At 42.2% G+C, this 16,108-nt stretch overlaps 2 protein-coding genes across 8 annotated transcripts in view; one reads left to right on the plus strand and one right to left on the minus strand.

Annotated features, from left to right (window-relative positions):
- The window catches only part of RBM10 (RNA binding motif protein 10), a 28,358-nt gene extending 21,025 nt beyond the window's left edge, over window positions 1-7,333 (plus strand). For 3 of the 7 annotated variants that reach the window (XM_042449090.1, XM_042449097.1, XM_042449093.1), the window contains 12 exons: window positions 1,248-1,461; window positions 1,578-1,738; window positions 1,836-1,980; window positions 2,177-2,268; window positions 2,476-2,652; window positions 3,243-3,392; window positions 4,191-4,256; window positions 4,652-4,837; window positions 5,751-5,825; window positions 5,927-6,033; window positions 6,247-6,376; window positions 7,080-7,333. In XM_042449090.1, coding sequence (XP_042305024.1) covers window positions 1,248-1,461; window positions 1,578-1,738; window positions 1,836-1,980; window positions 2,177-2,268; window positions 2,476-2,652; window positions 3,243-3,392; window positions 4,191-4,256; window positions 4,652-4,837; window positions 5,751-5,825; window positions 5,927-6,033; window positions 6,247-6,376; window positions 7,080-7,205 — 1,629 coding nt within the window. In that variant the 3' untranslated portion in view covers window positions 7,206-7,333. The remainder of the gene's footprint in view (window positions 1-1,247; window positions 1,462-1,577; window positions 1,739-1,835; window positions 1,981-2,176; window positions 2,269-2,475; window positions 2,653-3,242; window positions 3,393-4,190; window positions 4,257-4,651; window positions 4,838-5,750; window positions 5,826-5,926; window positions 6,034-6,246; window positions 6,377-7,079) is intronic. The other 4 variants (XM_042449091.1, XM_042449092.1, XM_042449094.1 and 1 more) reach the window with 4 other exon arrangements.
- A 93-nt stretch (window positions 7,334-7,426) lies between these two features.
- Window positions 7,427-15,439, minus strand: LOC121921271 (nudix hydrolase 20, chloroplastic-like). Its single transcript, XM_042449098.1, has 8 exons — window positions 15,367-15,439; window positions 11,914-12,169; window positions 11,640-11,701; window positions 10,265-10,392; window positions 9,445-9,563; window positions 8,495-8,630; window positions 7,801-7,897; window positions 7,427-7,656 (listed from the first exon to the last, which is right to left on the minus strand). Exons 1-8 carry the CDS (start codon window positions 15,437-15,439, stop codon window positions 7,610-7,612), a joined length of 918 nt encoding a protein of 305 aa, XP_042305032.1. The 3' UTR covers window positions 7,427-7,609.
- Window positions 15,440-16,108: the final 669 nt, after the last annotated feature.

Consider the following 16,108-nt stretch of genomic DNA (forward strand, 5'->3'; position numbering starts at 1 on the left):
TATTTTTTAGGTAAGTTCCATTCTCCAGGGATCAGGAAAGCAGCATTTCTATTTACTCAAAGTAGAATTGCCTCCTTTTTCTTAGTAGAACAGAAATTCATCTTTTGCCATCCTTGTATGCTTCCCCAAGCTCTCTTTGGGCTATCTAAGTACTTGGTCCTCATGAAGAATCTCCTTGGTGAAAAAGTTCTAAGCACCCATTGTGAGAACTCCATTTTTTCTAGTGCTTGCCAGAGCATTAGCTACTTCCAGGGAGGGTAGTGTAACATTTTGTTGTCATTCTTGAGGCAGACCGTGTTTTTCAGATCCTACTGTGTGATCTGAGACACTACGGCTTCTTTGTGCAGAGAGTGGGAGGGGATAACAGTAAGTACACAAGCTGAAATAGTTTTGTATTCAAGGTTTCTGGAGTAAAGCTACTGCCATGGGTTTCATTGTTTTGTGGTTTGCATTTAGTATATGTAGAAGCTTGCTGCATTTGGAATGAGGTACAGAGAGGAAGCCTGAAAAGTCTTGATTTTAAAAGGAGGGGTTATTTATTTATTGTTATGTTTTATTTATTTCTATTCTACCTTCCACCCAGTAATGGGACTCAAGGCAAAAAAGATTTAAAACTATACAAAAGCTTCAATAAAAATATAAATAAAAATTATTTAAAAAGCAAACAATTTAGAAAATTAAAAAATTAAACATTACAATTCATTAAAAGATGATATACTGTACAAACCTTGAAAACACCATATATCATTAAAAGCCCCCTCTAGTCAGTTTCTAAAAGTTGACAGCATATACATGTTTTAAGATGCTAACAAAAGGACAACAAGGATAAGTTTCCTAGAGAGGGAATTTCAAATTCCTGGAGAAGTCACTGAGAAAGTCCTTTCCCTTGTTCCCATTAAACAAGCCTGAGAAGGTGATGAGACAGAGATTAGGGCCTCTCCAGAAGAATTTAGATCTCTAATGGGCTTATAAAGAGAGTTCCAGTCCTTCAAATAGCCTGGACTTAGAGCATATAGGGTTTTATAGATCATCACTAGCACTTTAAATAGTGCCCAAAAATGGACTTCCAGCCAATGGAGCTGTTGTAAGAAGGGAATGGTATGCTTCCTATTCTGTAAAACAGTACCTCCAAGCCCCATCCCAGCACGGCAACCCAGAATAATAGCATAATGAGTGTTCAGATGTGTCTTCTGATAGGAGAAAATGAACCACTACCTTAACAACAAATTACTCCTGCTGTCCAATAGGCATCGCAGGGTGGTGAGGCAGCCTGGGCTGCTCAGGATGAGCATTCATTGGATTATAGTTACTACCAGCAGGATGAGGCCTACGGTGCTCAAGGTTTGGAGGCTGCAATGTACTCGCAAGCATATTTGAAAGGCTCACAATCACAGACTGGCACGACAGGGGGAGCAGCTGTTGGGAAGTCTGACAAGATTCACAGTGAGGGTTCAGTGGCAGGTAAGCTGCTCCAGCTGCTTCCTTCCAGCTAATTTGCCATAGTCTTTCACTTTGCCATTGCTTCCTTCCTTCTGACAAATTGTATTCTGCCTTCTTGTTTTTTCCCCTCACAAAAGTAGCTGAGGCATCACTGGAGCCTGGTGTACCAGGTATAGACCCTGTGCCTGTCCTACCAACTTTCCCACGAAGCACCCAGGCCACCGCTGTACCAGTCACATATCAGCCAGCTGGCAGCACTGAAGGGGCAAGTTCTGTCCAGGGAAATACTACCGCTCAGGTACAATTGAAGTGGTTGTCTGCATGTGCCAGTGCTGCTCTTTTGCTCTCTCTGCCTACTCAACCCTTCTCCTTCTATGTTTTCTCCTATTGTTCAGTCATATACCATAGTTTCACCAGCTGTGCTGAAGCCTGATGTGCCTAATGCTGCTCAGACCACCAGTGCAACTGCGGGTGTATCCATAAGCACTTCCAATTTGCCAGTTACCAGCACTGTAGGGCAAGAACCTTATACACAATACCGTGAGTGTCAAAGCCTGCAGGATATTAAAGGGAGAGCAGGAGGACATGTCTGGTGTAAATTCACCTTCTACTGGGTGCAGGGAGCCTTTTATTCCTACCTGTGGGCATGGACTGCAGGATCTAGATTATAGCCTCCTGGGTTGAGATGTTCCCATTATGTTCATTTCCTGCTTGTGCTCTTTCTGTCCATCTTTAGCTGTCCCAGATGTCTCTACCTATCAGTATGATGAAAGTTCTGGCTACTACTATGATCCTCTGACTGGCCTCTACTATGACCCTAATTCCCAGGTGAGTTGAGTCTTTTTATAAATAGACATTGTTCTTTTCTGGGCAGGACAAACAGTAAAAATAACTAACTGAAAGCTAGCCTCTTTTGATAAGGAGATACTGAGATGCCTGGTTCGGAACAAGGGGATAACTCTGTTCCCAGCGATTATGGTATATGGTATGGACACAAGAAGTGAATATATGCTCAATGTGAATGTCTCCTTGCAGTATTACTACAATGCCCAGACTCAGCAGTACTTATATTGGGAAGGTGAGAGACGAACCTATGTCCCAGCATCAGACCAGGCATCAGATAGCCACAAAGATGGCAGCATTTCAGGGAGTGGCAGCGGCAAAGAGGGGAAAGAAAAGAAGGAGAAACATAAAACAAAAACAGCCCAACAGGTGAGATCCATTCTGTTGCTCATGCTGCTTATTGTTACCTCTTCCTGTTCCTACTTATTTTGAGCAGCCTTGGGCTTTTCACAAGGCTTACTGTACCTCCTGGGACATTCCTTTTTTCTGTGGGTTGGGCAACCAAGCAATAGTTATAGTGGAAAGGGATTATCCAGTTAGTGTGGTGGAGATGCCAAAAACGCATTTCAATAGCATTCAGTGGTTTGTTGGAGGGACAGTCCCTTCCATAGAACAGGGAAGGGGTGGGGAAGTACGGCCTCCCAGTGTTGGTCAGCAGATTCTGTCAGGCACAGTTAGCATACCAAAAGGTGCGAGATGATCAGAGGTGCAACCCAGCAACATCTGGAGAATTACAAATCCTTCATCCCTGCTGTAGTGAAAGGGCAAGAAAGTTAACAGCTTATTGTGGAACCTCCTTTTGTGTGTGTGGAGACTTCACATTGTTTTTTAGGCCTGTTTGACATTTGTGATCAAGAGCCCTTGTACAACTTTTCAGAATGAACCAAAGCCTCTCTTGTTCATCCACCTCTCCCCCACCCTTTGCATCTTTTTCTCCTTTCATGGCAAATCATTTTCAGATTGCAAAGGATATGGAGCGCTGGGCCCGGAGTCTTAATAAGCAGAAGGAGAACTTCAAGAACAGCTTCCAGCCAGTCTCCTCCATACGAGAGGATGAAAGGCGGGAATCAGCCACAGCTGATGCTGGTTATGCCATCCTTGAGAAAAAGGTATCTCCCTTTCCTTTGCTGGAATCAGACTGGTGTGATTAGCAACTTCTGTGGCTAATTCTTGATAACTAAACAAAACTGACAGTTCTGAAACTTGCAGATAGGTTCCTAGTCCTACCCATTTATCTGTTTTGCAGTGCATGCTAGTGCTTCTGTGGCGTAAGATACAGCAGTGCCAGAATCCTGAATCTGTCTTGCTCCAGTTAATGATCCTTGGATCTAAATCCCTGAGAGCCAAGTCACAGCCTAGTCCCTTCCATTCTATTAATCTGAGGGGCGAAGCAGACGGGCCAAATGGAGTGATCTGCACCCGCTCTGGCAGTAGTCATTCCAGGACAGCAGTGACTATAGACACCGCAGTCCTGAAGCTAGCTTCTGCCACAGTCCCAAATGGGCTGCCAGCAAGGGCAGCTTTTTCAGGCCACATTAGCTGGTCCCAGAGCAGCTTCCAGCTGCTTCAGGGGTGTGCATCGTTTGAACATCATGCCTCCAAAGCACCCAGAAGGCAGTTTATTTGGTCCGTTTGCTTCGGGCCTAAGTTGATCTTGTGTAAAGGGCTGGTAGAAGTGGGTTGTTTTACTGTCCATCACTTGCTTATGTGTATTTGTCTGAATTGGACAAGACAGCAGTGTGTGAACCCACCTGTAAATTTTCCAGCAGGCTGTTTCAGCAACTTAGTGTAGCTTTGAGGGGATGTCTGTGGCTGCTGAACAGAAACAGGCTGTCTTTTATCTTGGGAAAATAACTTGAGAATCTTGCTACACTCAAAGCTATCTTTGTGTGCATATTTATTCTCAGGGGGCCTTGGCTGAAAGGCAGCATGGTGGCATGGATCTCTCCAAGCTCACTGGTGATGACAGACTGGTAAGCCCTGCCTTCCAATTTTTCCTACAGCTTAGGCCTTTATGGGTCTTCACTCTAGATACATATAATGGGCACCAAGGCAGAGCTTCAAGGAGCTTCTGGTTTCATATTCTTTTGGGCATGGGGGAATACATACTGATCCATCAAGGTATAGGCTGAGAGACAGATTGTCATCCATCTTTCTTGGGAAAGGATAACGGTCTTCATAATTGGTTGCTGAAAGTTCATCTGTCCGGTTGGCAAATGCTGTTGGCAAACTGTGGTCCAACTTGCATCAGTGGATTGTATCTTGGGGAGAAGGAAGCAGGGATGTCCTTGAAGCACTAGTTTTGGTTATCTTCTGGTTCTTTCTGAATCTGATTCCAACATGGTAATTCTGGTTCCTTGTCTTGCAGAGTCCACCAAGAGGATTAGTGGCTGCTTACAGTGGAGAGAGTGACAGTGAGGAGGAGCAGGAGAAGACTGCTGATAGGGAGGAGAAGTTGACTGATTGGCACAAACTGGCCTGTTTACTTTGTCGTAGACAGTTCCCCAGCAAGGAAGCACTTATTCGTCACCAGCAGCTCTCAGGATTACACAAGGTATGTAGCTGGTAAGCCTTATAAAACCCTAATGACCTTCTCGACTGCTTGACAGGTATGTACCATAGTATGGGGACAGTATTTTGCAGTGGTCTAGTTCTTTCTTAAAGGTGGTATTGGGGACATTCTGCCTATTTATCCTTGAAAATTCTGTCCTTCACCTAAAACTGTTAGAAGAGATTACACAGATGGTACCATCAGTGTCCTGATGAAATCCAGATCTCTCCTTCACATCATGTCTTGTGGAGGCTCTAGAGATCCCAATTGGAGATCTAAAGTAATCTACGAGTGTGGGCAAATAATGTGATGTTTAATCCCAAGATCAGTAAAATGGCTGATTGTAACATATGGATACACCTTATTCTAGATCAAGGTTGAGCTTTGGTCCTGAATGGTCCAATGGTGGCTGTGGCTGTAGAGATGCTTTTGAACTACTAGGTCAGTGGCCTAACTACCTCCAAGCTACAAAATAGATTAGTATCATATTTCTGTATTCCCATCAGTAGGAAAAACATCTCATGGAGTACTCAGTCAGATAAAGAAATGTTATTTTTATTCACTGGCCAGAGGAGTTGTATAAAAGTGAAACTTCTACAGCCAGGGTTGTGACTAGTACCAGTTCTTCTGCACACATAACTAATTGTTCTGTGAGCTTCATAACCTCCTCATATGTTACTAGCTTTAATTAGAGGTGATACCATCACAAATGGATTGAAGCCACAAATAACTCTGGGTTAGGACAACTAAAGGGCTGTTCCCTGTTACATGAAACAGCTCATGTCCCTAAATCAGAAATAAAAAGGCATATAAGAATCCCATCTAATAAACTCCTAATATAAAAATGAATGTATGCACTGAGGACTGAGATGGGCTGTTCAGTGAATGCCAGTCTCGATCTCTTTCTCCTCTGCAGCAAAATTTGGAAATCCATCGGCGAGCACACTTGTCAGAGCAAGAGCTTGAGGCACTTGAGAAAAATGACATAGAGGTATTGAAATGGGGCTGGGGGGATAACAAATGACCCAAGCGGTGGGAGTGTTATAGAATAACGTACTGTATCCTTAACATGTTTTCTTCATGACCTACCAGCAGATGAAATACCGAGATCGTGCAGCTGAGCGCAGGGAGAAGTATGGTGTCCCTGAGCCACCTGAGCCCAAGAAAAGGAAGTATTCAGCTGTCATGCCAGCTACTGTGTAAGTCCTCCCTGTCTCCTTGATGTTCATGAATTGTGAGGAAAATATCCCACTTTAAGAGAGAAATTCTTTTGTCTACAGCATCTCCATCACATTTAACTTCTCATCTTTCACCCATAGCATACTGTGTAGTTTCCTGTGATCTGTCAGTAAGAGGAGAGGACAGAATTATCTTAAGACTTTCCTCCTCACCCTCTCCTTATTTTGCAACAGGGATTTTGAACAACCAACACAGGATGGACTTGGCAGTGACAATATTGGCAGCCGCATGCTACAGGCCATGGGCTGGAAAGAAGGCAGTGGGCTGGGTCGCAAGAAACAGGGTATTGTGGCCCCTATTGAGGTACCAGAGTATTTTTCAAATTACTGTAAATATAGATAAATGTCTTTATATTCTGCAGTTGCTTCTTTTTCTCACAAATGATTTTAATGGAAAGGGGAAGTATATGAGCCTTTTGCTTGGTGTAAGTGTTTGATGATGATAAGCCTAGGAGGAGCCAGTGTAGTGTAGTGGTTTAAGTGTTAGACTTATGACTTTGCAGACAAAGATTCAAATCCTTGCTTGACCACAGAAACTCTTTGAGTCACACTCCCTCAGTCTCAGTTTTGCCATAAGTCAGAAATTACTTGAATGCACATAACAATAAAGGTTTAGCTTTCTTTGCAGACAAAGATTCAAATCCTTGCTTGACCATAGAAACTCTTTGAGTCACACTCTCTGTCTCAGTCTTGCCATAAGTCAGAAATGACTTGAATGCACATAACAATAAATGTTTAGCTTTCCTGTGTCTCCCTCCTAGCCTTTGTTGAAAAGGAAAATGTGATGATAGTCAGGAAATGGAACAGCTGAAGTGCTGTTTCAGATTAAGTTTGGGAGGAATTGCAAAGGGGGAAGAGGTGGCATGCAGTTATTTTGCTTGTTCATTAGAGGTGTAATGTCTTAAAAATTGGGACTACAATGTAGGTGGGAAGATTTGTTTCTTACTATAAAAGTATGCCATTCTTTCTGTGATACTTATTTTTTCTCCCTCCATTTTCTTTCCTAGGCCCCAACACGGGTCCGTGGGTCTGGCCTGGGTGCACGTGGCAGCTCTTATGGGGCTGTAGCATCAGAGTCCTACCGTGAGACATTACACAAAACAATGGTTACACGTTTCAATGAGACAGACTGAGTTCTTTGAGGAGCACACACCTGTATAGTATTTTGCTGCTGTGTCCTTCTACCCACCCCACTGCCCAACTTTCACACATTGTTTCTTTGGTTGACTTTTTTTTTTTAATTAAATGTTAAAATGGAAAAGAAAGTGTTTCACTTTGTTTTTGACATGGCTGAAGCCTAGGATCAAAGCACACTCCACCTCCATCCAACTGTCAAACACTTCTTTGAGTCCCTGTGCCTAGTTATGCTATTGAAGTACACTAGTTTTGGATACCTGGCTAGAAGCAAATAGCTGCTGCTAGTTGATTCAAAATAGTCCCTCCTAGGATCTTGCTGAAGTACCACACTTTACAGAGAGGTGGACCGATAAAAACCATAGAAGAATTTTCTATCAGCAGAAGAAGCATTGTTGCTTGTTTAAAGTGCCCTGTGCAGCCCTTCCACCAGCTCTGCATAATGAGGTTCTGAAAGATAAGTGGGGTAAGTAGAAAATATCAGTAACTTGGTATATATGATGCTCATTGTTGAAGTGCATATATAGCTTCAAGCCTATCTTTGCTCCCACTTTGCAACAGAAGAAATATTCTTGAGCTGCTGTTCTAGCTTACCTTCATCAGGCTGGATGTAACTATGCCTGATAAGGAAATCCAGTACCACCATTGCACGGTTTGGCTTGAAATCTGAAGATCCAATGGCCTCTTTCACCTGCACAAGAGGAAAAATTCTAGGAAACCTGCTCTCCAGGTGTTTTGATTACAGGATTCTTGTCCACAGGCCGTGCCCAGGGAACTGAAGTTCTCTGTAGGCAAATAGGCTGCCTGAAACTAAAACCCTGCTTGTCAGTTAGAATCCTGATTCCAATTACCTAAGTAAACCTAGGCTAGAGCCTGCTATTCTTGCCATTACTACAGTAAACTAACTAGATTATTCTTCAGACTGGCACAGGACCTATAAATCTAACTAAAAATTTATAGCAGAAATGTTCTTGTGGCAATTTAAAGACCCATGCATACATTATGGCATATGTTTCTGTGGCCTGAAGATCACTTCATAAGAGGAATACCTTTTTAAAAAAATTTTAGTTTGTCTGTTGCCACTTCACTGGGGTTTTTGTTTGTTTGCTTGCTTTTGATTTGATTTGCATGGCAACCCCTTTGAAGACTTTCTATAACTAGTTCTGTCACACTGAATGACTGTAAGAGCAGAAGATAGAGACTAATTATAGTAGGCCTAGACCCAGTGCTGTGACTGGTATGCTAAGAGAGCCAGTTTTCGGGGTGAAGTCAAATTATGCCTACCAACCTGCTCAAGTGAACAAAGGTAGAACTCCTGCACCTCTCCATCCCCCACCTGGGGTACAAAATCTTCAGGCAGCTCCAGGTCGAATACGAACCGGCATTCAGCATGAATGCCTCCATGAGCATCCTCATAGGTGTAGCTGAGAAGGCAGGGGAAGTACCAATGATGATGTGTGTGGAGTGACCAAAGAATAAAAAAGCAGTGGAATTTGTTTCAATATGTTCTTTTATGGGGATAGCTTGTGTCCACATTTGTGGAGAAGTGATATCATCTTTCGTGAACAAACAAAACCATCCTTTTCTCACAAGCTTGCTCCTGGATTCCTACTGAAACTGGAATAGCATTTAGGAGGCCACGTGCCCATGCCCATAAATGTTTGACCTGATTATTATAATGTTCTACACCAGTGGTTCCCAATCTTGCTCCTCCGTATGTTTTGGACTTCAGTTCCCATGAGTCCCAGTCAACACAGTCAGAAATTCTGGTAGCTAAAGTTCCAAACATCTGGAGGACCAGTGGTAGAAAACTACTACTCTACACCAAGACTTGTCAAATCTACATTTTGCTTAGGTTTCATGATTCAACTTTTAAACTAATAAGAATTTGTGGAAAGCAAAGGAGGGCAACTTTGAATAGATGTGGCTGCCGCAGATTAAGGCTTCCAAAACAGTAAATACTGCCCAGGCAATAGCTCAGAAATTGAGCAGACTTCTGTATACCCACAGAGGGACATTTAGAATAAATGCTATGTTAAGATTTAAAAAACAAACTGGGAGCTTCTCAAAATACAAATTTGAAGTTTCTGCTTGAGGAGCAAGTTGGCAGAATACAAACAAGTGATTTTATACATCCCCTAATTGTTCTGTCATTTCCTTTATGGCCTACATAGCTACAGTATATACATGCAATCAACGTCACCACATATTTTCCTGGATTTGAGGTAGCCTTATTACCTGATAGTCCCAGCAGCCTTGGCTAAGGTGGCAAGGGAGGTAGGTATGCAAGCTTCTTCTTGGCATTCTTTCACTAGTGTTTCTCTGACACCCAGCCCTGATGTAATGCCACCGGCAGCCTAATGGGAAGAGGAAAAGCAATAATACTGAGCTATTAAAAGTAAATTGTCCCAAGGATAATATTTCACCATTATCTTGAGCCAGTTGTGCCCTTTAGTTCATTGAGCAGAGGTAACAGTCTCAAATTGCCTATTATCATCTGCTGCCGTTCTAGTGAATGGTATCTGGGAAAGGCAAAGCAAGGACTTCTGTCTTTCTCACATGCCTTTCACACAGGGTCAAGCAATCTAAATGCTGTGCTACATTGCCCCTCCCCTGGCACTTCCAAGGAATTTACCTTACCCTGGCCACTCTGCTCAACATCAATGGCATTAACCCCCTTATTTTGAATTTAAAACAAGGCAGATAGGGAGCATGTGCCATGTTTTCCAGCTAGATAATACTTCTGGGAACACATTTCAATTTAAAAAAAGGTTTGTGCTCCCTGTGCGTCTTATTTGAAAATGGAGGAAACTTAACAGATGGACCACCTTGTTTGTGCTGAGAAAAAAATGGTTTTGCTAAAATACTTAGTCCTTTGAAAAATCAAATCTAATTCTATATAGAGTCTGGCATGTGCAAGCCTGTCTAGCTCAGTATTTTGTGTACTAGCATAATTTTCTGGATTACACTAATAAATGGTTTCTGATTATTTGCTTCATCTCCACCCTCAAACAAAAAAGGTAGGCACCTGAATCATCATCTCTGCCCCATGTCTTACCAGGTTATCCAATAAGCCAGGATACGTGGGTTTGTTCGGAGCTCTACGGGCCAGCCACATGTACATTTGGCCATTTCGCCAGGTATAGCCATTCAGGGAAGCACCATAGCACTTCACTCCCAGTAATGCTGGATTCGAGATTAAAATAAAGAGTAGTAACTTGGCAAGGAGAACAGCTTCCCAGTGTGACCAAAGGAACAGTAATATCAATGCATAGGACTATTCTGTATTTTGATCTGCTGCTCTTGTTTTTACCAAACACCAACCACACATCTAGATTTATAGAAAAGAAGCTTACATTCTGTAATTTTGTTCTGGTTTCTTCTAGGTGACTCTTGAGTGCTTAATATTTAAATACAACAAGCATCAAACCATAGAAGGCTCAGTCTGTTGAGCTAAGGGTGCATACAGGGGAGAAATCACTACAATTCCCCTTAGGAGTAAGCAATTGTTAGCTCTAGCCTTAAATCTATCGAAACAAGATTTTATGAACCCCAGACCTTCCTCCAAAAAGAGCACTAAAATGTGTACTTGATGTTGAGGAAGAGTTGGCTCCAGGTCAACATCCTGTGAAAAGAAACATTTTTCCACCAGAAGAGTGGCAAAGCTCTCGCTGTTATCCATTTTATCAGTCATTTAGGCCCCAAATACAAGTTACTAGGAAGATAAAGAAAATATACAGCGAAACATATGAAGGACAGCAGTAGTAATCAATGCAAGATTTAATGGATTATTATCAATTATTTATATAGCACCATCAGTTTACATGGCGCTTTACAGTTACAACTGAAAACAGTGGGCCCTGCCAGAGCATACAATCTAAAGTGTGTGCATACACACAGAGAGAAATAATATTTTTTAAAGAAACTATTCAATAGTTATAAAACAAATTACAAAGAAATACAGTATAATATAAAACTAAACTACACACACATACATAATGGAGATACAGAGCAGTTAGTTCTGGGGGAAATGGACATTGAGCTGCACTTAGGCATACTTATGGAGGGTCAGCAGGTTCTGGGACAAGTGTGGCCTGTTTATCCAGTACCCACAATGTGAAAGGTCCTCTACAGAATAACAAAGCCAAAGAAGCCAGCTTCCTTATTCAAGGAGTTCATAACTGGAATTTTCCAATTTGGGAAAAAAGCAAAGGGGGGGGGGGGGAATTCTGGACTGTGATCAAGCTGGGCTGCACTCAAGCTCTAAGCAAGGACCTGACTGGTTTCTCTTATACCATTTTTATACAGGTTTCCACATTTTAGACACAGGGACCTCTCAACTGCTTCTTTGCAAATTGTGCTTCATCCAATGAAGTCTAAGAAAGCTGATGTGTTCTTTTTTTAAAAAAAAAAATAGAGCTATTCAGACTCACGGGTTGCAGCACACTCCATGCTGAAGAGAGGTGTGTCACAAAAGCAGGGCATTACGTACATTGCAGAGCTATGACAAAAGCAGATTTTGGTTAACAAGCAGCTCTACTTTACAACCCCATCCCTCCTCTACTTGCAAAACAGGTATTCTAAGGAAGAACCCTACAAATGTCCCCCTTCTGTGGTGAAAAACAGACTCGGGAGAAAATCATTTGTAGTGAGTACATCCAGCCAAACCTCTTCCCATCCCTTTGGCTACTAGCACTCAGTCATCTCACCTCTTCCCTCCATTCTTTCAGGCAGGGTAAAGCCTGTTGTGACCGCAGTTCCTTCAGTACCCCTTGAACAGCAGCCGTTCGTGGTTCATAGGATACGAGCTGCATGCTCAGCTCCACACACGTAGGTGCCTCATCTCCCCGAGGCATTGAGAAAACAGCTGGATACTGCTGGAGACAACTGGCTACAGCCTGTGGCACATAGCCTACCTGTTGTCCAGCAACCATAAATGGCAGGCACAGAGCCTTGGAAGAGCCTGCAAGGAGATCAAGCTGAGTCAGTCCTCCACAGTCCCTATGAAGAGGGCTGAAGGAACAGTAGTGCTTTCTAGGAACATGCTCTGTAGACCTTATTAAGTCTTTCCAATGCAAAGAGGCTCCTTGAAGGGTTGTAACATATGTGATCTGTTTTCTTGCAGCAGACGTTCTAATCCTTTAATCATGTTACAGTGGGGAAATTTTGTACATACTGAGGCAGTCATCTCTCAGAAACAGAATTGTTTTAATGATGACATTGGCCATGCTTTTCTCATTAGATTCAGCACAAGCTATGGCACAATCTGTTTGTTCAGAAGGAAGCCTGAATGATTTCAAAGGAGCTTGAAGTTCCTTTGCATATACATAAGATTATACATAGGCACTTCCATCCTGCACGCATGCACACGCGCACGAACAATGGTGTCCTTGGCATACACCTGTTTTGCTTTCACACGTGGTCGTGGGTGGTGCATGCAACCTTCCTCTACCTCAGAATAAAAAGGGGCCACAAGAGCTGTCTGGCCCAATTCTTTGCAGTGCAGAAAATCCACAGGTAAGGCATCCAATCTCTGTTTAAAAATCTCCAAGGAAGGAAGACCCACCACTTTCTGAGGCAGCAGTTCCATTGTCAAACAGCTCTTGCCCTCAGTTATTCCTAACATTCAGCAAATGTAGACTTTGTAGGCATTTGGATCAAATGCACCTGAGGAAGTAGACTTGTCTACAAAAGCTCAAGCTTTTGGTTAGTCTCACAGGTGCTACAAGACCCCTTTCCAACAGTACCTGCCAGTCATTGGAAAATGAAGAGCTAAAGAGCCAACCCTAGATTTCAATATATATATATAACTTTATTACGGCCATTTGGCCAGAGATTTCAATACTGTACACTGGGCCCTCCACATTTGCGGTTTTGACTTGTGGATTTGATTATTCATGGATTTTATTAATATGCCCTCTCTAGGAATATCTGGGTCCTCCAGACCAACTCTGTGGTCAACTGTAACCAAAAGCTGCACTGAAGGACCTAGAGATTCCCAGAGAGAACACTCTACTAAGCATTTATAGTTTCTCCAGAGCAATTCTACAGCCAATGCCTGGCAGATGTTGACCACAGAGTTGCACTGGAGGATCTAGAGATTCTTAGGTGCGCTCTCAGGGAAAAACACAGTGTTTTTGTTATTTTCAGCTTTTCCACATTCACGGGAGTCCTGTGCCCCTAAGGCCAGTGAATGTGGAGGGACAAGGGTAGTTGTGTGCTTCAAGTCGTTTCCTGACTTGTGGACACCATAAGGTGAATCTATCATGCAGTTTTCTTGACAAGTCTTTTCAGCGGGGGCTGGCCACAGTCATCCACTGAGGCTGAGAGAGTGTGACTTGCCCAAGGTCACCCCAGTGGGTTTCCATGGCCGAGCCAGGATTTAAACCCTGATCTCTCGAGTCATCAAAGCCACAACGCTCAAACCACTAGTGCATCATGCTGGTCTCCAAATTTATTTAATTTTTTCTTTTTTAAATTATTTTCCATTTTTATACACTCCTCCTTTTCCTTCTCCCTCTTTCTCCTTCCCCTCTATTCCTTCCTTATCCTTTCTCCTACTTCCATTCCTTTCCTGCCCCTTCATACTTTTTCTACTCACCTCCTCCTCATTCTCCTTCCCTTTCCATCCTTCAACCCCTTCTCCATTATCCACCTCTACTTTAATCCCCTTCACTTACTCTTCCTTTCATTGGAGTTTATCACACAAAGGAAATTGTGAGTTTATCCTGTGAGTATCCCAGAAAAGGTGTGTAATTATGGGAAACGATTCCACATGACGTCCCACAAAATGTACCATTACAGTGGCCACAAAGCATTAACGCACATCTTTTTACTTTCGGGATTTCAGTGATGATGCATTTCAGATATAACTTTATTTGCACAATTGAGTATGATAATCATTTGTGCAATTACTCGCCATTTTTGCTTTATCTGTGGGATGCTTTAAATGCGCTTTAATCTCTTTAATGCAGAAATCAGCCCCAGTGTAATAAACTCCATAATTGTGTGTGACAATCCTTTGCACAATTACTCACCATTTTCGCTTTATTTGCCGGATGCTTTAAATGCACTTTAATAATAATAATAATAATAATAATAATAATAATAATTTCATTTATATCCCGCCTCTCTGGATGGATCGAGGCAGATTACAATATGAATAAAATACATAATACAGAATAAGATAAAAGTACAGAATAAAACCCAGTATCCCTCCCAGCAACACAATAACTTAAAATTCCCAATAAACAATACAATAATAAAATGATATCCAACAATAAAAACGACAGGAGAACGATGGGAAGATGGAGGGGGGTTTCCTGTTGAAGGATGAATTAGGATTACAGCAATTGGGTGAATTCAGTCAGAACTGAGAATTCTCAGTTTGGGAATTAATTGAGTTAATTCAATCAGAATTAAAATCTTTCTTTAATGCCGAAATTAGCCCCAGTGTGATAAACTCCATAAACTTACTTCAACCCATCAAGTTATCTATCCTTCCCCCTCCAACCTACCAACCCTCCTCCCTTTCCCTCCTATTTTTCATTATCATTATTATTATTATTATTATTATTTCACACTGCAAAATTAATCTGCTTTATATATTATATATTATTATATATTAAATAAGTTACACACACACACACACACATATAATTCTCATTCACACACACACCTTAAAATCCTAACACACTCCTTCTTTCCTTCCTTCTTTCCTTTCTCTCTTCTTTCCTAATAGTTTCCCTTCCCATCTTAATAACACCCTCCACCTCACTTGGACAACATCTATTATATTACCGTGGTCTAAGGTTTAAATAAGATTTGAACAACCCACTGCTGGTGTGCTGTGTCTGCCAAAATGCAAAGTTAATCCGGTTTGGCACCGCTTTAACTTCCATACCTCCATCCCATGAGATCCTGGGGTCTGTAGTTTGGGGTGGCACCTGGCAGAGAAGGCTGGAAGCCTCCCAAAATTGCAGTTCCCATAATTACATTTCCTGGAGCTATGGCAATCAAAGCGGTATGGAAGTGGGTTAATTCTGCAGTGCAGATGCACAGTTTTTGTTCCCCCCCCCAAGTCCTAGTGCAGACTCTTGGAGGGTTAGAGTGAAAAGAGAAGGGTCTCTGCTCCTCTGCCCAGCCCTGTTCCCTCCTCACCTGCTCCGTGGAAGTTCATCCGCCCCAAAAGCTCCCGGTCCCGGACCCGCTCTGCGCACCCTGCAGCCGCCATGATGAGATGACACCTGCCTGCCTCTTTTCCATGCAACACAGCCAATTAAATCCTCCCATGCCATTTAGCCCCGCCCCCTTTGGGGGCCTCTAGATCTGATTGGCTCCATCAAAACTATAGAACCCTGGTTGTCAGTGTTCCAATTTGGTTCCAGACCCAGCCTTCTGCAGCCACACTGCAGGAATAATCCGGTTTGACACCGCTTTAACTGCCACGCCTCCATGCTCTGTGATTCTGGGAACAGCAGTTTGTTGTGGCACCAGAGCTTTGCTCCATCAGAGTTAAAATTGGGAGAATAGGCCTGTTGAAATTATTATTTTTAGTGTATATATATATATATATATATAGTATACATATACATATTTATATATACATATCTTTATTATATTTAGTTACTCTTACTCTTATATATTTATTGTTTTATGTACAGCGCTATGTAAATAAAGAATAATAATAATAATAAATACATTTTGTGGTGCCTTGTTCTCCTTTGAGGTTATGACATCTGTTTACCCTGAACTGGATTATTTCTGCAGTGTGAATGCAGTTCTCTAACCATGGGTTCTCATTTCTTCTTTCTTCCTCCTTTGATAAATCTGAAGGCCTGTCTTTATACATTCAGCATACAAACAGGTGACTAGGTGTCCTAACTGCAAATATAAATCCATG

Source organism: Sceloporus undulatus, chromosome 2 (assembly GCF_019175285.1).
Source record: "Sceloporus undulatus isolate JIND9_A2432 ecotype Alabama chromosome 2, SceUnd_v1.1, whole genome shotgun sequence".
NCBI lineage: Eukaryota > Metazoa > Chordata > Lepidosauria > Squamata > Phrynosomatidae > Sceloporus > Sceloporus undulatus.